This window comes from Podarcis raffonei, chromosome Z (genome assembly GCF_027172205.1).
Source record: "Podarcis raffonei isolate rPodRaf1 chromosome Z, rPodRaf1.pri, whole genome shotgun sequence".
Lineage (NCBI taxonomy): Eukaryota > Metazoa > Chordata > Lepidosauria > Squamata > Lacertidae > Podarcis > Podarcis raffonei.
In genome coordinates this window covers 19,245,777-19,264,959 of record NC_070621.1, presented here as the reverse complement: position 1 = coordinate 19,264,959, position 19,183 = coordinate 19,245,777, and the positions used below count along the sequence as shown (strand labels likewise).

General features: G+C 47.5%; 2 protein-coding genes across 4 annotated transcripts in view; one reads left to right on the top strand and one right to left on the bottom strand.

Moving 5' to 3' along the window:
• GPSM1 (G protein signaling modulator 1) overlaps positions 1-9,231 on the top strand; it is a 59,001-nt gene extending 49,770 nt beyond the window's left edge. For all 3 annotated transcript variants that reach the window (XM_053373714.1, XM_053373715.1, XM_053373716.1), the window contains 3 exons: positions 3,364-3,526; positions 6,560-6,768; positions 8,978-9,231. In XM_053373714.1, coding sequence (XP_053229689.1) covers positions 3,364-3,526; positions 6,560-6,768; positions 8,978-9,166 — 561 coding nt within the window. In that variant the 3' untranslated portion in view covers positions 9,167-9,231. The remainder of the gene's footprint in view (positions 1-3,363; positions 3,527-6,559; positions 6,769-8,977) is intronic.
• A 5,235-nt stretch (positions 9,232-14,466) lies between these two features.
• On the bottom strand, positions 14,467-18,006 carry DNLZ (DNL-type zinc finger). The gene is made up of 3 exons (XM_053374201.1): positions 17,518-18,006; positions 16,307-16,446; positions 14,467-14,809 (listed from the first exon to the last, which is right to left on the bottom strand). Exons 1-3 carry the CDS (start codon positions 17,764-17,766, stop codon positions 14,668-14,670), a joined length of 531 nt encoding a protein of 176 aa, XP_053230176.1. The 5' UTR covers positions 17,767-18,006; the 3' UTR covers positions 14,467-14,667.
• Positions 18,007-19,183: the final 1,177 nt, after the last annotated feature.

Below are 19,183 nucleotides of genomic sequence, written 5' to 3'. Positions count from 1 at the left end.
CTCTCCCATTCCCCTGGGGGATGGGTTGGTGGTTGGGTCTGGTTTGGTTGTTAATGTACTTAGTGTAAAAGGAGTTTTTGTTTTTCTTATTAAAACCTTATTTAAGTTAGTTTTGAGTCCTTTCTTTTTAATGCATGGTCTCCCCAGCAAGCTCTCTGCGCTACTAAACTGCAAATAGCCAACAGGGGTCTGCTATTGAAAGATGATTCCCACAGCTAGTGGGAAGAGGGTGATAGCAGAGGCAGATTTAGGGTAGTGGTAGGTGACTCCCTAATGAGAAGGACAGAGACAGCAGTGTACAGAAGCTGTGTTGTCTTCCAGGTACAAAGGTTAACAACAGGGCAGAGAAGTTGCCAAGCTGACCACAACTCACCTTCCTTTTGATTCATAGGGGGTTACAAATTACACTGCCAGACACAGCCTTCAACATACAGCAAAGGGACTATGAGAGTCTGGGCAGGAAGCTGAAGGACTTTTGAGCACAGGTGGTTTTTCCATCACTCCTTCCTGTTGAAGGTCATGGCCCAGGAAGAAAGAGGAAAATACTGGAAGTAAACCACCGGCTGTGCAGGTGCTGTCGCCAGGGAAGGTTTGGCTTCCTGGTCCATGGTCTCTGCTTCCTTGAGGAAGAACTTCTTGCCAGAGATGGATCGCACCTGACATTGGTTGGCAAGGATGTGTTTGTTAATCATCTTACAAACCTGATCAGGATTGCTTTAAACCAAATCATGAGGGTGCAGTGGGGGAAACAATATTTCAAACGACAGGGGAATACCTGGTACTGGGGATAATAGCTTCATTGATGCACAGGAAACTGAGGTGATCCTCCAGAAACCTGCTAAAGGGCAGGGAACTACAAGAAGGAAGCAGGTGGAGAGAATGACTCAAATGCACAGAGCAGGAACACCATCGGGGGGGGCTGAGGGCTATCTCAAATTTTTGAGGGAAGGGCACCCTCAAAATTGCGCAACTCCGCACGACATGCTCACCTCACTCGCACATGCTGCAGGGTGTGCTGGTGTCACTCACATAAGCCGCATGCGCACATGGCGTGAGAATGCCCCATGGTGTGGGTGCATGACATTAGCACTTTCTTGGTTAATGTATGCCAATGGGGAGGGGAGGGGTACATTGAGATGAGCAGCTAGTTTTATTGTGCTTTTGAATTTATCCCAAATTTTCCTGCTTGCTTCTCACCTCAACATCTTGCAAATTAAGTGTCTTCCCGCTTATACAGTGGTACCTCGGGTTACATACGCTTCAGGTTACACACTCCGCTAACCCAGAAATAGTGCTTTCTGGTTAAGAACTTTGCTTCAGGATGAGAACAGAAATTGTGCTCCGGCGGCAGCAGGAGGCCCCATTAGCTAAAGTGGTGCTTCAGGTTAAAAACAGTTTCAGGTTAAGTACAGACCTCCTGAACGAATTAAGTACTTAACCCGAGGTACCACTGTAATATGTACTGAAAACCATCAGTGCCATGCTGATATAGTGACATCTAAGGTTGATATTGTCTGGTTCATACACTGAGCCACTAGGTCCCATAATATATGCTCCCATTGCTCAGACACTGCCAGCCCTAATTCTTGCCACTGTCATGTCACAAAATTCACTTTTTTATTCTTTAGGATTTTCTTATACGCCACTCTTATCTCACTCATATTTCCCTTATTAATTTCAGAATGTTCCCCCCCCAAAAAAAAAACAACTCGTAAAAGATCTTGTTTTGTCTCCTTGCATTGCCCATCAACTCACCTTCTTTGGTTTCCCTGTATACCACTTGTAGCACTGGGATTGATCAGATAGCACCTGATGACTGTATTAACATACAGAAAATCCGAGACCGTATTTGTTAAATTGTTCATAAGGCAATGTCGCCAGAATCCTATGTATATCGTCATTCGCCTTCAAATACCATTTCACTCTCATCATGCGCAGATTTCACTCTCCTCATGCGTGTGCCAGCTGCACACGGGTTCTGCTGGGAGCAGGCAGTCCAGGACAGGGGCTAAGATAATTGAAAAAGTGGGAAACGGTCACTTTCAGTTCTTACCAGGACGTCTATTGATTTCACCAAACTGAAGAGTGGTGAAGCTGTGAAGTAGTCTATGACATTTCCTCCCTTATTGTGTAGAAAAGTACGTTGGCCATTTGAAGCATCCCTGGACACGCATCTAATATTTAAAAAGTCATGCAGAAACTCCCCCATTCTAGGAGTTTCCGGCCTTGACGGTTGACTTTCTTGTCCATAGAAGTGTGTAAAGGTAAAGGTACCCCTGCCCGTACGGGCCAGTCTTGACAGACCCTGGGGTTGTGCGCCCATCTCACTTAAGAGGCCAGGGGCCAGCGCTGTCCGGAGACACTTCCGGGTCACGTGGCCAGCGTGACAAAGCTGCATCTGGCGAGCCAGCGCAGCACACGGAAACGCTGTTTACCTTCCCGCCAGTAAGCGGTCCCTATTTATCTACTTGCACCTGGGGGTGCTTTCGAACTGCTAGGTTGGCAGGCGCTGGGACCAAGCAACGGGAGCACACCCCGCCGCGGGGATTCGAACCGCCGACCTTTCGATCGGCAAGCCCTAGGCGCTGAGGCTTTTACCCACAGCGCCACCCGCGTCCCTTATAGAAGTGCGAGGCAAGGGGAAAAAATACCCTCCAGGTCTAGCCTTTGTGGTACTAGAATTCTCTCTGAATCATCCAGATGCTGACGTTAAAATCCCTGAATAGTAGAATTTGGGCACCCCACTTATTTGAGCTATAAGAGTTGTTGGATCCCTCCAAATCTTAGCCACCACAGCTAAATATTAATGCAGGAAAATGGGCCTCCTGCCACTGCATTAAGCTGTAGTGGCAGGAAATATTCACAAAGGAGACCAGACTCCACAGTGCAGATTTCCCCAGCTTAATTCAGTGAGTGGTCAGGGGGAGTGGTCCAACTCTCACTTCCTCATCCCTTTAATTGCTTCTTAACTGATGGAAGACTTTCCTAGGAGCATCCCTGTAAATGCAAGGGGCTGATATGCTATTTCCAAGTTTCTTGTAAGTAGATAATATCAGATTTTTGCAGGAGCATTGTCAAAACTTTGTCTCATTTTCTGTTGTCCAACCGTTCCAGGTTCCAAGTGACAAGGGAAGCTCCACATAGAGTGCATTATAATAATCCAGTGTTTTAATGATATTAATACTATTTTTGAACATATATATATGTGTGTGTGTGTGTGTGTGTGCAATCTTGCCATCTGATTTTGAAGAACATGTAGGAACTGGGATGCATTTAGACAGCTGAGTTCTGGTTTTGATGATCCACTTTAAATATGGTGGGAAATTGAGACTGGAAAAAACTATTATTATTTCTTCTTTGCAGAAAATCAAGCGGGCGCCTTCGGACGAGGAGTGCTTCTTTGAGCTGCTGAGCAAATTCCAGAGCAACCGGATGGATGACCAACGCTGTCCCTTGGAGGAAGGCCAGAAGGAGGCTGAAGAAGCTACAGTGGCCACCCTGGTGCCTGCCCTGGAGGAGAGGACCTGTAAGCTTTTGTTGAGCTGCTCCCAGGGCCCTTGCTGTGCTGGGCTAGCTATGTGTCCCCATCTGTCTTAAATAAGGGCAGATAAAAGGAAGGATATCTTCATGCAGCATTGTTAATCTGCAGAAATTCTTCCTGCAGGTACCATTGAGGGTCACCAACTTGAAGGGCTTTAAAAAAGAATTAGACGCATTCATGGAGGAGAGGGCTATCAATGAAGCTAGATGTTGGAGGGTTCATGGCAGAGAAAAGAAATTCATGCAGCACAGCGTTAGTTTGTGGAACTCCCTCCCATAAGAGACCATGATGACCACCAACTTGGATGAACACATTCTGAACTCTTAATACGTCTATCCTTTTATCTGCCCATAAGATAAGCCCTGCAGCTGGATCAGGCCAAATATCCTGTTCTCACAATGGCCAGCCAGATACCCTAAAGGGAAACCCACATGCAAGAGCACTCTCCCCTCCTGGGGTTTCTAGCAACTAGTATAATCAAGAAGCGTTTACTGCCCCCAACTGTGGAGGCAGAGCATAGCCATCTTGGCTAGTAGCCATCAATAGCCTTCTCCTCCTCCATGAATTTGTCTAATCCTCTTTTAAAGCTGTCCAAGTAGGTGGCCATCTCTGCCTCCTGTAGGAGGCAGTTCCACCGATTAATTCTGTGCTGCAAAATGAATCCTCTCAACATTCACCTTCGTTGGATGCCTGTGAGTTCAAAGTCGACACTTCCTTGCATCAAAATATTAAGCAGGGGTTTGTGTGCATGGATCAAGAGAGGAAGCTCCGGAAAAAAACAGGCACAGGAGATGCAGGCAGAGCGCCAAAGCTGCGAGGCAGGCAGGAGGCAGTGTTGAAAAGGTCAGGCTGTGTTATGACAAGGAGCGGGGTTGAGCGAGGCTCTCTCGCTCCTAAAAATAGAAGGAAAGCTTCTTGTCGTCCCTGCTGATGCAGGAGCGCCCCTGGGGGCTCTTGCTTTCCCCCACAGGGCCCACACCTCCTCCTGCTTGCTTCAAAGTATTTGGACACATACAAAAGCACTGAGGGACCCATCTAGTCCAACATCCTCTTCTCACAGTAGCCAACCTTGACATCTGAAGGGGGGGGGCATTCCACAGGGGGAGCGCAACTACTGAGAAGGCCCTCTGATTGGTTCCCTGTAACTTCACCTCTCACAATAAGGGAACCGCCAGAAGGTCCTCAGAGGAGGACCTCAGTGTCCGGGCTGCACAATGGAGGTAGAGATGCTCCTTCAGGTATACAGGGCTGAGGCCATTTTAGGTCAATGGCCAACACTTCTAATTATGCTCAGAAATGTACTGGGAGCCAATGTAGATCTTTAAGAACCATTGTTAAATGGCCCCGGCAGCTGCTCCCAGTCACCAGTCGCATTCTGATTTAGTTGTACTTTCCAAGTCACCTTCAAAGGTAGCCCCACATAGAGCGCATTGCAGTAGTCCAAAGTGGTGGTGGGGGGGAGAGTTAACCAGGGCATTTACCACTCTGGAAGACAGTACACAGGCAAGTAGGATCTGAGCCTGCGTACCAGATGGAGCTGGTAAACAGCCGCCCTGGGCACAGAATTAATCCTTCTATGGGCATTTGTGAGACCAAAATGGCCTCCATGCATCACAACTGGTCCTTCAGGGGCACAGTTACCCCATTCAGAAGTAAGGAATCCTCCCACCTGCCTGCCTCCTGTCCTCCAGAAAAAAAGTACTCAATCCAGTGACCACCATCCACCCCGCCCCCCAACCGACACTGTTCACACATCTATCTAAGCTAGCGGGCACATCTTATGCCAGGAGTTCTGCAGAGTAAAGTAACTATGTGTATTGCAAGCTGCTAAGCAAGGGTTGTTGCTGGGACTAATTCTGAGCAGTGTGTTCCACAAGATGCTGGTATTTGCTGATAAAATCCTTGATTACTTCAGAGCAAGCAACCTAGAATAATTTCTAATCACTGTACTACACTTTGCTATTATTATTATTATTATTATTATTATTATTATTATTATCATCATCATTATCATTATCATCACAGAATTATAGAGTGGGAAGAGACTGCCAGCAGTCATCCAGCCCACCCCCTGCAATGCAAGAATCACAACTAAAGAATCCCTGATAGGTGCCCTTCCAACCTCTGCTTAAAAACCTCCAATGAATCCTGAATTCATAGGGTTGGGAGGGACTCTAAGGGTCATCTAGTCCAACCCGGGGTCTCCCCAGGGTTCTGCTTTTTAATATACTCAGTTATACTGTAAACAATTTTTAAAAAAATCTTTATAAATGACTTAGATGTAGGAATTGAGAGGGATGCACACTGTATTTGCAGATGATGCTAAACTGGGAGGGGCAGCTAATACAGTGTTACCTCCGGTTACGAACTTAATTCGTTCCAGAGGTCCGTTCTTAAGCTGAAACCGTTCTTAACATGAGGCACGCTTTTGCTAATGGAGCCTCCCGCTACTCCCACCGCTGGCACACGACTTCCGCTCGCATCCCGGGGCAAAGTTCGCAGCTAGGGGCATCTACTTCCAGGTTAGCGGAGCTCGTTACCCGAAGCATTCGTTAAGGAGAACAGTACGTAACCTGAGGTTCCACTGTACCACAGAAGATAGAATGAATTTCAGTGAGATCAAATGTTAGATTCTGCACTTAGGCAGGAATAACCAGATGCACAGGTTTAGGTTGGGGGACACCTGGCTTGACAGCAGTGGATGTGAAAAGGGATCCAGGGATCTTAGTAGACCACAAAAGCTTGACATGAGTCAACAGTGTGATGCAGCAGCAAAAAAAGCAAATGCAGTTCTAGGCTGCATCTGCAGAAGGAAGGAATAGGAACTGAGCTTCACAACTAAACTATTATGGTTATGATTATTATCTCCTTCATTGGAGATCTTAAAGCAGAGGCTGGGTGGCTACCTGCCAGGGACACTGAGTTTCCTGATTTGCAAGCGGTTGGACTAGGTGGGGACCCTGGGGGTCATCTATTCTGTTTCTGCAATAACATTTCTTTCTTCCTGTGCACTGGCAGCCCAGTCCTCAATGGCCTCCCCACAGACTGAGGAGCTCTTCGACCTCATCGCCAGCTCCCAGAGCCGGCGGCTGGACGACCAGCGGGCCAGCGTGGGTAGCCTGCCAGGCCTGCGCATTACCCCCAACAACCTCAGCCACCTCCGCAGGGAAGGCGGCACACAGCAGGAGCCAGGCGACGAGTTCTTCAACATGCTCATGAAGTGCCAGGTATGTTTTGAGCATGGCTAATCACTTGACATCATTAAACCCACTTCATAAACTATCAGTTCCTGGCTTTTGAAAATCTTGGGGCTTATTTTTTTGCTCTGTTCTTTTTTGGGGAGGGTTGAAGTTGTGGAAGGGTACTCATCCAGCTCTGAAGGGGTCCTGTTCAGAGCACTGGTCCATAGAACCACTGAATTGCAGAGTTGGAAGGTACCCCAAGAGTCATCTAGACCAACCCCAGGCAATGCAGGAATCATAGCTAAAGCATCCATTGATTTAAAAATATCTATACCACGATAGATTTTTAAATGTCTGAGTGCATAAACGCAAACTCATGTGAAACTTTAAAATCAGAAAGAATCTGACCATTATGGGGAAAAGATGTATTCTCAATTGCTTGCATAGGCCAAACAAAAGGGAACAGTATTCCAGAGAGCAGGGCAGATGACATAGGAACTGGATCAGGCCAATGGGCCATCTAGGCCAGCATCCTGTTCTCCCTGTCACCAAATGCTGCTTAGGATCTAGGAGTCCCAATAGACTGCCTCTGGACCTGGAGGCTTCTAAGAATGTCACAAAAGCATTTCTAGATCAGGCCAGTGGCCCACCCAGGCCAGCATCCTGTTCTCACAGTGGCTAACAGATGCCTCTGTTAAGAAACGGGCAAGGAGGATCAAAGCACAAAAACGCTTTACCCTCCTATGAGTCTCAGCAACTGGGATTCGAAAGCATTACTGCCTCCAACTGTGGCGGGCAGAGCATAGCCATCATGACTGGCAGCCATCAGTAGCCCTCTCCTCTGTGACATTAAATGCTCAGTTTCTTCTTGTTATAAAAAGAGCCGATGAACAACACTCCTGCAGGTGATCTCAGTGATGGAGCTAGGATGTTACAGTTTCAGGCAGTCCCTTAGACCTAAGATGTTCAGGGCTTGACCCCAGCTCAGGAGATGGCCACCAACTTAGATGGCTTTAAAAGAAAGCTGCTGAGGACTATTCGCCACAATGACTCTGCTCTGCCTCCACGGCCACAGGCAGCAATGCTGCCGGAAACCACAGGAAGGGAGAATTGGTGTTGCACTGGATTCCTGCTTACTGGTTTCACATTTCGGCACTTGGGCAGCCACTGTGAGAACAGGATGCTGGACTAGGCAGCCAGAGAAGATTATAGCATAGAATCATAGCATTGGAAAAGACCCCCATTGGTCATCTAGCTCAACCTGCTGCAAAGCAATTTCTGGGCAGTATTCCACCAGCTACTGGTCCTTGCTGATAAGGTTTTACATGACTTGGGAGCAAGTGACCTGAAGGACCATCAGTGAGCATTGGTCCCAATTTAACTACGCCAGTGTGGCGTGGGGTTAGAGTCTGGGAGATCAGGGTTCAAATCTGCCGTTGGCCATGAAGTCCACTTTATGGCAGTCACTCACTCTCACTCAACCTACCTTGCAGGGTTTTTGTGGGGTGGGGGGAGAACCATGTACGTCCCCTTTGGATCATTGGAGGAAAGAAAATGTAATAAATAAATAATAATCCCATTTAGCCCAGCCTCCTGCTGTGCAGGAATCACAACTAAAGAACCCCCAACCTTTGCTTTAAAACCTCCAAGGTAAGAGAGTCCACCACCTTTGGAGGTCATAACAACAACAAACAACAACAACAACCTATTTATATCCCGCCCTCCCCAGCCGAAGCCAGGCTCAGAGCGACTAACAACAGTAAAATAATACAACATTCTAAAATCATTTCATTATAAAATCAGTTCAAATCAAATTAATGGCAACCATTGGGCTAGAGTTCTGTGAGGATTGCCAAAGGAGGGGGTCAGGCTGTGCCCCTGCCAAAGGCCTGGTGGAACAGCTCTGTCTTGCAAGCCCTGCGAAAAAATGTCAAGTCCCGCAGGGCCCTAGTCTCTTGTGATAGAGCATTCCACCAGATCGGGGCCACGGCCGAAAAAGCCCTGGGTTTGGTTGAGGCTAGCCTGACCTCTCTGTGGCCCGGGACTTCCAATATGTTTTTGTTTGAAGACCATAAGGTCCTCCGTGGGACATACCAGGAGAGGTGGTCCTGTATTGTAGGGTCTAATGGGACTCCCCCCCCAAAGGATCATCTAGTCCAAGCCAGTCCTAAACTGCCTGACTCTGCTTCTCTCTGTGATGGCTCCCTCCTTCACTTCTTCTTCTCGTTCCTCCTCTCCTCCTCCCCATCCCTAGTCCTCTCGCATCGATGACCAGCGCTGCGCAGCCCCCGATGCCACCCCACGTGGTCCCACTGTGCCAGATGAAGATTTCTTCAGCCTCATTCAGAGGGCCCAGGCCAAGCGCATTGACGAGCAGAGGGTGGACCTGGCCTTGGGTGAAGAGGAAGCCGAAGAAGATGAAGCACAGCCCAGTCCCAGCTAAGACCGGTCCCCTGTGCAGGGTCTGGACTGAGCCCTAGTGCTGTGAGGACGCAGGCGCTGGGGGGGGGGGGAGACAACTGTACAGTCCCGCCTCAAGGGAGCGGCTCTGAGCAAGGCCCATTTCTTGGAGGGGGGCTGTTATCCTAGAGGTGCTGGGGATGGAAAGGTGAGTGTGCCTCTACCACCAGGGGCAGTCTACCTCTAAGCTCCCAGAGACATTCATAAAAATGTACAGTTGGAAGAGTGCCCCTAAGGTTCAACTAACCCAGCCCCCTCCAATGCAGGATTCACAGCTAAAGCGTCCCTGACAGATGGCCTTCCATTGGTTTCAGGGAAGAGGACAAGTGCAGTGGGGGAGGGGGTTGCTTTTCACTCCTTCCCACATCTCCGAGCCCAGTCGAAACTGGAAATCAAAGCCACCTGCAGGAATATCTCTGCCAAGATTCAATATATTCGCTAATTTATTCTATATACGATGTGTGTTAGACAATATAATTTTATTGAGGGGAGGGGTCCTTTATCTGCATGGTACTTTCCCCATCCCCATAAAAATCAAAGAGCTGCCAAATGAATTCTGTGGGGGAAGAGGGTGCTTATTAAACATTTTTGGAACACAAGGTCTTTCGGTGTTTTATTTCAGCTTCCGACTCTGAAACCAAGACAGAGCTGGGGGGCGGGAGAAGAGTCTAATTCACACCACATGGCATTTTGGGGTGGGGGTAACAGAGAAGGGTCACTTCCAGCTTCCCTGCCATTATTTGGCAAAGGGCCAAACCACATTCCAGGTGGCTCAAGCCATCCCTTCTGATGGATCCTGAAACCAGAATCCTCTCTTGGGATTTGGCCACCAGCCCCCACTTGAAATACTGTTTTGCCATATTTTAAATAGCTGCTTCTCCTTGCAAAATCACACCTCACCACTGTACAGGGTGCAACTTGGGGCCTGGCCCTCTTCTACGGATTTGGAGGCATAAATTGTAGGGTGCGGAGGGACCCCCAGTGGTCATCCAGCTCAGCCCCCTGCGATGCAGGAATCACAACTAAAGCATGCCTGACAGGTGGCCATCCAACTAATCATGACATCGAATGGCCAGCATATGGGTGGCCCTGCCCAGCTATCTGCATGCGGGAGATAAAAGAACAGGCCCACCATGCCAAGCACACCTGGTGCACAGCTTTGCATATAATTAGGTTTTTCTTTTAAAAAAACAAACCCTGACGTTCAGAACATCAGAAGTGTCTGCTGGATCAAGTCAATGACCCACCTAGTCCAGCAACACTTGCCTGCCAGAAACCAGCAAGCAATCCAAACACAAGAGCTCTCTGCCCTCTTCTGGCTTCCAGAAACTTGTATTCAGAAACATTGCTGCCTGCAACTGTGGGGGTCAGAGCTTGGCCATCATGGCTAGATGCCATCAACATCTCTCTCTTACTGCATGAATTTCGCTTATCCTTCAAAGCCATCCTTGTTGGTGCCAACAGCTGCCTTCTGTGTGAGTACCATAGTCTAAGAAGGACTTTATCTGACCTGACTCTTCCAACGTACAATTTCATTGGATTTCCACAAGTTCTAGTGCTATGAAAGAGGAAGAAAAACTTTTCTCTCTCCACTTTGTCCAGGCCGTGCATAATTTTATAAACTTATCTTGTGTCACCTTTTCCTCACCTTTTGTCCAAGCTAAAAAGCCCCACACACTGCAACCATTTTTCTCTCCACCACCTCCCTTAATCATTTGGGTTGCCCTTTTCTAAACTTTTTCCAACTTTAATATCCTTTGTGGAGCTTATAGTGTGTTGACATTGCACTCAACACTGCAAGAGTCAAAGTACGAAGGGGTCATAAATCAAACACAATCAGATTCTTCCTCCATCCTTTCGCCAGAGCCGTTTTAAAAATCTTTTCTGATGTTCTGCTGCCATCTGGTGGAAAATCTCACACCCCACACAAAATACCTGAGCATCTTTTCTTGAGGCTGCCAGGCCTCATCTGGAGCAACCACCTGCTACCCTCCAGGGACTTTGGACCATGGTCCCTCCCATAAAGCAGATTGCTGTATTAGGAGCTGATGGGAGATGTGGTCCAAAATGGCTTGAGGGCACTTAAGGAAAAATGTTCACCGTCAAGCCATTTCAAAAAGCATCAATGTGCTTGAGGATTTACGGCGCTTCTCCTGGAACAGAGCCAGGCCAAGCCACCCACACCCCTCCTTCTCATTGAGTCCTCTCAGTTTGGGAAAGGTTGCCCGTCACACCTTCCATCTACAAGGTTGAGAGTAATGGCTGTATTGGCTCAGCACACTAACACCCTGCAAATTTCAATCAGAGAAGCACAGATCTATAAGGACTAGAATCTTACTTTATTTTTAGGCAAGGTACTGTAGCTCAATGGCATAGCATTCACTTTGCATGCAGAAGGCCCTGGGTTCCCTTTTGTTCAGAACCATGAGAACTAGAATATTCCCTAAACCACATTGTGCAGCATCAGTCCTACTCGGTGGCCTTGACACACATCTGTGCGAGTCAGGAGCAGTTGTGGCTACTCAGCTGCTTCAATCGGCAGAACTGGCACTACTGCAGGTGCCACACAATTCCGTTTCTGCATTTGTAAGACACTTCATGTAGAAACACCTACACTTTGGAACGCCCTCTCCTTTGATATCAAGCAAGCACCTTCACTGTATTCTTTTTGTTGCGTGCCAAAAACATTATTGTTTAGACAAGTCTGTCCAGATGCTTAGAAAGCTGGTGTGAATCTTCAGGACGCTGCCACAGCCGGCGCAGTGCAGATTTTGTGTGTGTGTTTTAAAATGCTTTTGCTTTTGAACTTTTGAATTTAAAAAAACATAACACAAAATCAAAGTTATCCCTAACAAAAAATAAACAGAAAAAATATCAATATCTGTTACACTTTATCACAGTCTTCTTTTGGTTCCAATGACTTCCCGCCATTTCCATATGGATTTAAATATGTATTTATCTAACACACTATTCATCTCTGTTTTCAATAATTACCGTACTTGTCAAAGATATTGTACTTTCTTAAACTTGTTCAGTGGATTACAGAAGCTATTCAAAGGCTGCCAAAGACTTCATGCTATTACAATCCTTAATGTAATTTTTAAATAAACCCCATTTATTAAAAAATACTTGGTCTGCATGGTCTCTTATTTCTGATAGCTTAGCCAGCTCTGTGTATTCCATTAACTTTTGTTACCACTCCGACTTTAAAGGTATTTTTCCTCCTTTCCAGTTTGAGGCTATTAGAATTAGACTTTGAAGGTATTTTTCCTCCTTTCAAGTTTGTGGCTATTAGAATTATTGCGGGCACTGTCACATATAAAAATAATTTCCTTACATTTTTTTGTATATCAGGACATAATATTCAGGAAAGGAAAGTGTCAGGGGCTCAGGAGCAGAAGCACAGGGGAGAGAGGAAATGGAGAGCGAAGGGGAGGGATCCGAGGGGAGCGTAGGGGAGTATGACAGTGACCTGAGAGATTCCATGAGCTTCTCCAGTGAATCAGAAGATTCCCAGAAGGGGGCGCCGATGGTGAGGGCAAGGGGGGTCCCAGGGGGGACGCACCAGAAGCAGGAGGCCAGCGGGGACTCCCAAGGCAGCAGCGGGGGATCAGGACCAGCTCCCCCACCAGAGCGCAGTGGGGGGGAAGAGTCACATGTGTCAGGGCCAGCCTCTCCTCCAGCAGGGAGAGAAGATGAGTCAGGGCTGACCACGCCCCAATCGGAAAGTGGGGAAACGGAGGGGAGGTCAGTTCCAGCTAGCCTCCCCGAAGGAGGGAGTAGTGACAGCAGTGTAACGGTCAGAAGGAAAGTGGGAGGCTCGGCGCGCGCGCCAAGTTCAAATGTACAGGTGCGCGGGACAGCAGGAAACCCGGATTGGGAGCCAGGTCCTAAAGCCCGACGGAGGGAGGGGGAAGAGTCAGGGGACTCAGCGTCAGAGGAGTCTAGGAAGGGAGAGACCCCGACGGGCAGGCGGACCCAGAGGAGGAAAGAACAAAGGAGGAGGTAGAGCAAGGCTAGAATCTTAAACTGGTGTCAGGGGGGAGGAGATTCAGATGGAGCTTCGGCGGTCTAAGGTTAGAGACGTAGCGTTGCACGCTGCGCCTGTGAAAGTGAAACTGAACTTCAATAAAAACTTTTATACTAAACAACGAAGCAGCGTTGGTCTTCTGTGAGCTGGGACCTCGGGCAGCGCTGACAGAAAGCCTCTGGGATTTTTTTATAAACATAACCTTAAGCAATTTTTAAAGTTCCATATATATTTCATCCCAGAATTCCTTGATTATTTTTTTTTGCATGTTCACCACATATGCAGCATAGATCCCACTGCTTCTCCACATCTACAACATTTATTTGATACATTCAGTGCAGCAGATCTTCAAGAAAGCCCAGGAGATGGAGGCCAAAGGCTGGAAGTACCAGTTTACTGCCAACTTCCTGGAGAACTACAATGAGTCTCTGCAGGACCTGCTGGTGTTGCGCCCTAAGAGGGGCTGTGAGCTGAAGATCCGGAAAGCCAGTGCACGGAGGAACAGCACGTCCCCAACCTCTGCTATTTCCCCATTGCTTCGGAGCAAGAGGTGCTGAAGGTGCTCCAGAGGGCCCAAGCTCAAGGCCATCTACAGCAGCCTCTCCAAGCCAGCGGTTCCATCGATCAACGCATTGCTTGGATCCCGAAGGCAGAATACTGGGAGTGCAATTAACAAGAGGGAAAGAAAAAATAAGTGGTAGGAATTTACACACCAAATGGAAATAAGACACAATATTTTAAATCAGTTGAGGAAAAACTGTTGGAACATCAATGAAGAGATTATTTTAATGGGTGATTTCAATGGTGTCACCTCACTGGAATTAGATATAACAGAAAGAGGGGGGAAATCAAACGAAGGGAGATTACCATAAACCTTTTTTCAAATGGTAGAGAACCTAAACCTAAAAGATGCATGGAGACATAAATACCCGAATGAAAAGGAATAAGCGCATTAAAAAGGTAAAGGGACCCCTGACCATTAGGTCCAGTCACGGACGACTCGGGGGGTTGCGTCATTGGCACAGCGTCCGATCAGAAGTGAGGGTGGCAGAGGCGTCTGGTCTCTCTGTTTCTCTTTGCTCTTAAGAAGTGGCCACAGATAGTGACCATCTCAAGGAGACACAGGCCATCAACAGCAGCCTCTCTGAGCCAGCTTAGCGCAGCGGTTCCATTGACCAATGCATTGCTTGGATCCCCCAATCACTTCCAGCGAAAATTTAATAAATTATTATGGAAAGAAAAGAAAGTTGGTGTATGTTTAAAAGTTTTATTGTAAATTTTCCTTGATTTCATTTCTTTAACTTTTTGTAAACCACTTTTAGGGTTATTTACAATCGAGAAGAAGTGAGGGGCCAGGAAGCTGGAAGAGATGAATTAAAGTATCTGAAACAACTGCAACAAAGTCTTTTTGTATTTTTCCCCCACTCAAAGGAGAGTGGAGCAATCCATTCACATCAACGTCCTCCTGCATCTCCGTCGGGAGGCTGATCTGGGGTTCCTGTCTGCTGAGGGTCCTCCAACAGGATTTCCCAGGCATCTTCACCAGCCACACGCCTAACTTTCTCCCCCCGAGCTGCGAGGATTTCCTCCACGTTCCTGCATTGCAAAACAAACAAAGGTTTTATTAAAGAGGCAGCAGCCCCACCCAGGGCAGAAACTGGCAGTCTGAGTTTGAAGTGGGGCAAAAGTATGCTGAACTGGGGGTATCACCCTCTCACGCCTCCATTCTCTATATGTAAAATGGGAGCAGCGGCAACTGAAAATGTTACCTGTAACAGACTTACATTTATGCCTTTTTAGCAAAATGGTTGCCAATTTTGAGCCCAGCCCACTTGCATTACATGTGTGCGTGAGGGAGAATCTGTGTTTATACAGTCATAGAAGCACAGAAAAATAAGACTAGGGAAGATAATAATAATAATAATAATAATAATAATAATAATAATAATAATAAATTTATTTATACCCCGCCCATCTGGCTGGGTTTCCCCAGCCACTCTGAGATAAAACAAAGTTCTTCTTCGGGCATCACATCCACAGTTGTGGAACTCACTCCCACAGGAGCCAAGTGATAGCCAGCAACTTGGGTGGCTTTAAAAGAGGATGAGCCAAATTCATAGGAGGAGAGAGCTATCAATGGCTAATGGCTCTGCATGATGGAGGCAGCAACGCTTCTTGGATACCAGATGCTGGAAGCCACAGGAGCGGGGTGAGTTATTGAGCTCAAATTCTGTGTACAAGTTTCCCATTATGGACATCTGGTTGGCCATTGTGAAGACAGGAGGCAGAACTATATGGGTCCCCTTTGACCTGATCCAGAAGGTTCTTCTTATGCTCGGGGGGCAGGCAGTGTGAAACAACAACCCATGCACATGTATTCAATAATGTGGATTGTTGGGTACAACCATGAATGATTCTAAAACTTAGAGAGTAGATCCCTAACTTAGGTCCATTAATTTCAGTGGGATTATCCTATGCACGACTGATGTTAAATACACAACCCTCAATTTTTAAATCATTTCCATCTTGAACACTGAGGATGAGAACTCTTTTCTCAACATATTCCATGATGGCCAAGGAAGCTATATCTACAAGAATGTAGGGAAAGGCCTGCAGTTGTCCTCACAGTGGCCAGCCAGATGTTCTAATGGAAACTCCCCAAAAAGGTTCCCCACTTGTCATTCTTAGGAACTGGCATGCAGAAGCACACCACCTCTGGTAAAACATAGCCATATATAGATAACAGAATTATGCAGTTAGAAGGGATCCAAAGTGTCATCTAGTCTAGCCCCCTGATATGCAACCCTCTTCCTGTCCATCTCCTTTTCTGTGCCATTTTCTTTTAGATTGTAAGGCTATGTGGGTTGATTGTAAGCCTTTTTTGGCTGAAACATGGGGTGCAAATGCTCCAAATAAATAAAATCAATATGCACACTTTGGCATACCTGCCTACTATGGGATTTAGTCCCACCCACCACCAATATACAGACCCTCACCCGGGAAGAAAGATCCACTGAAAAGTCTTAGAATGGTAGAGTGGGAAGGGACCCCAAGGGACATCTAGTCCAAACCCCTGCCGTGGTGCTCACTCACCTTTTCCCAGCCAGGTCCGAGAACCAGCCCAGGTTATCTGCAATGATGTGATGGTTTTGGCAGCCAGGACATTTCACAATCACCACACCGTGGTGATATGCTGCCTTGGAAATTGTTTTGGCTGACCGTGTCCCACACACCTGAAAGGGAACCCCAAAAACAACTTGATCATTGTGGGCAGAAAGCATCCCCCCTCTCCCCTCTGCATTACTGCCCGGTCAAACTCACAAACTCCTGCTGAAAGTCTGAAGCTACAGTTGCCAGTCTGTAGACAACACTGAGCTAGATGAACCCCAGTATTCCCTATGGAAGCAGCACATTGCTCCTATTGTCATGAGTTTTAACCTGGAAAAGTAAAGGTAAAGGGACCCCTGACCATTAGGTCCAGTCGTGGCCGACTCTGGGGTTACAGTGCTCATCTCGCTTTATTGGCCGAGGGAGCCAGCATACAGCTTCCGGATCATGTGGCCAGCATGACTAAGCCGCTTCTGGCAAACCAGAGCAGCGCACAGAAACGCCGTTTACCTTCCCGCCGGAGCAGTACCTATTTATCTACTTGCACTTTGACATGCTTTCGAATTGCTAGGTTGGCAGGAGGTTTTAATCTGTAGCTTACTGTTATTTTAACTTTCTCAAAGTTTTAAAGTATCGTTATTTTTATTGTTTTATCTTTTTCGTAAATCACTTTTATTTTTACAATCAAGCAGTGTATACATTTTATCAAATAAATAAAATTAACATTCCTGCCTTGTTACCCCAGGCTCTCTCTCTTAACTATACAACCCTCTGGGCAGAGAAATCTTTCCCTGCTTTCCTTTCTACTCTTCTCCACCAGAGGACGCCCGCCTAAGTGCGACTTGGACTACAACTCCCATCAGCCTCATCACACAGGACTTGCTTGCTGGGACTCGTGGACGTTGTAGTCCAAAGCGAATCTAGGCTGCTTCCTTCGTCTTGGGGAAGGGGCTTCTCTTTCGCTCGCTGCTTCACTAGCCCCTGCGCCCCTCAGCCCTCTTAATCGGGCCTCATTTTAGATTCCCATCACTGTGATGCGCGGTAAAGAAAGGCCCGGCCAATTTTCCAGGAGCAAAGATGGCCGCCACGACGTCGCCTCACACACTGCGTTTCCATCCCTCGCAGCAGGTTCCAATCCGGCCTTTTCTCTTGCCTCACCAATCATTTCAAACATATAAGCACACAAACTCACGGACCTTACACGTGTACACGAGCCTGTACCCCGACGCGGCTTTCAAGGCCTGAGTCGCCTCCTCTTCCTGGCGAGCTCCACCGCTCAGGCTGCGCTGCTGGAGAGCCGCGGAGAAAAAAGAGGGCGGCGGTGGAGGGAACGGGGCCGTTCGCCAAAGACCCCGACCGAGCTCCCGCGTTGTTCCGCGCCTGAGGCGCCCCGTGAGAGCCCCAAGGCGCCGCAAAAGTCCTGAACAAGCCGCCGTGGTCGCCATCTAAGCCCCGGGCAGCAAAAAAAAAAAAAGTCACTAGGCAGCCGCGATCGCCATTTAAACTCCGGGCAGGAAAAGGCGGGAGGGAGTTTCCGGCCTTTTTACCTCCGAGTCAGACCGTTGATCTACCTATCTCAGTATTGTCTACTCTGACTGGCAGCATATCTTCAGAGTTTAAGATAAGGGTATTTCCCAGTTTTACTTGGAGATGCTGCCATAGCCTTCCACCCAAAATATAGCATGAGCTTAGTCATCACAGTTCTGTTCTGTTAAGGGCTGCAAAAAAGTAGGTACATAGGGATGGCCTTAGAGTGCGTCATTCCCTTGGCTCAGCATTGCCTGTATTGACTGGCAGGGGCTGAACCTGGGACCTTCACTACTGTTAAGCTGTGGCACTTCATTAAAGAAGAAACCAAGGTTCTAGTCCTCATAGTGAATAAAGGGCTGAATTAAACACATCAGCATAAGAAAATGCCTTCTACCTGGTCAGAATCCTGGCCCCTTAATATTGCCCACACTGGTGATGATGATTTATTAAATGTATATGCTGCCCTATACCTGCAGGTATAGGCAGGAGCTGTCCAGGGTTTCAGGCAGAGGATTTATTCCCAGCTCCACCTGGTGATGCTGCTGGGGATTGAACCTGGGGGCGTTCTATGTGCAAAGCAGGTGCTCTCCCACTGAGCTACAACCTCTTTTCCATTTAAAAAAAATGATGCATTTGATCAGTGTGTGGCAGGGTACCGTCCCCTGCCTTGCTACAAAGCAGAAAATATAGAATTGCAAAGTTGGAAGGTACCCCAGAGGTTCACCTAGAGTCTAACCCCATGCAACACTCCAGACTCCTTTGTGTGCAAAGCTGCTTTTCTCCATGGTTCCCGCAACAAGAGCTCTCTCCCTCCTCTGAATTGGGGTCTCTTGTAAATCTGGGGCTCATATATATGGGTGCTGGTGTGCAGAGTAACGCCAAATCCTATACTTCTTGGTGGCCAAAGGAGCAGGTTGCTCACCATAGGAGCCAACTCCTAGGGGCTGAGGGGTCTGTGGCCTGCCCCCCCAAAAAAATTTGAAGGGGCTACCCCCCCCCAAAGTTGATGGGCATTGCCATTTAAATGATGTTCGTGCAGCACATCATGTGTGCCCCCCAAAAAATATTTTATTCAAGTTGGCACCCCTGTTGCTCACCATGCTGTCTGATTTTGAAATGTGCTTTCTCCTTTGAGCACAGGGATTTCTTCCTTTCTTGGTTTTGGCAGAGTTGCCCCATCAATGGGTGTAGTCATGGTCAGAATATAGGATATCTGTGGGCACAAACAAACCCTTGACCTTTCATCCCATGAAGCTGAACCTTGGAAGATTCAGAGCAGATTTTAAAAATGTGGGATAACCAGCCTCGTATAACCAAATGCTTAAGTTTACT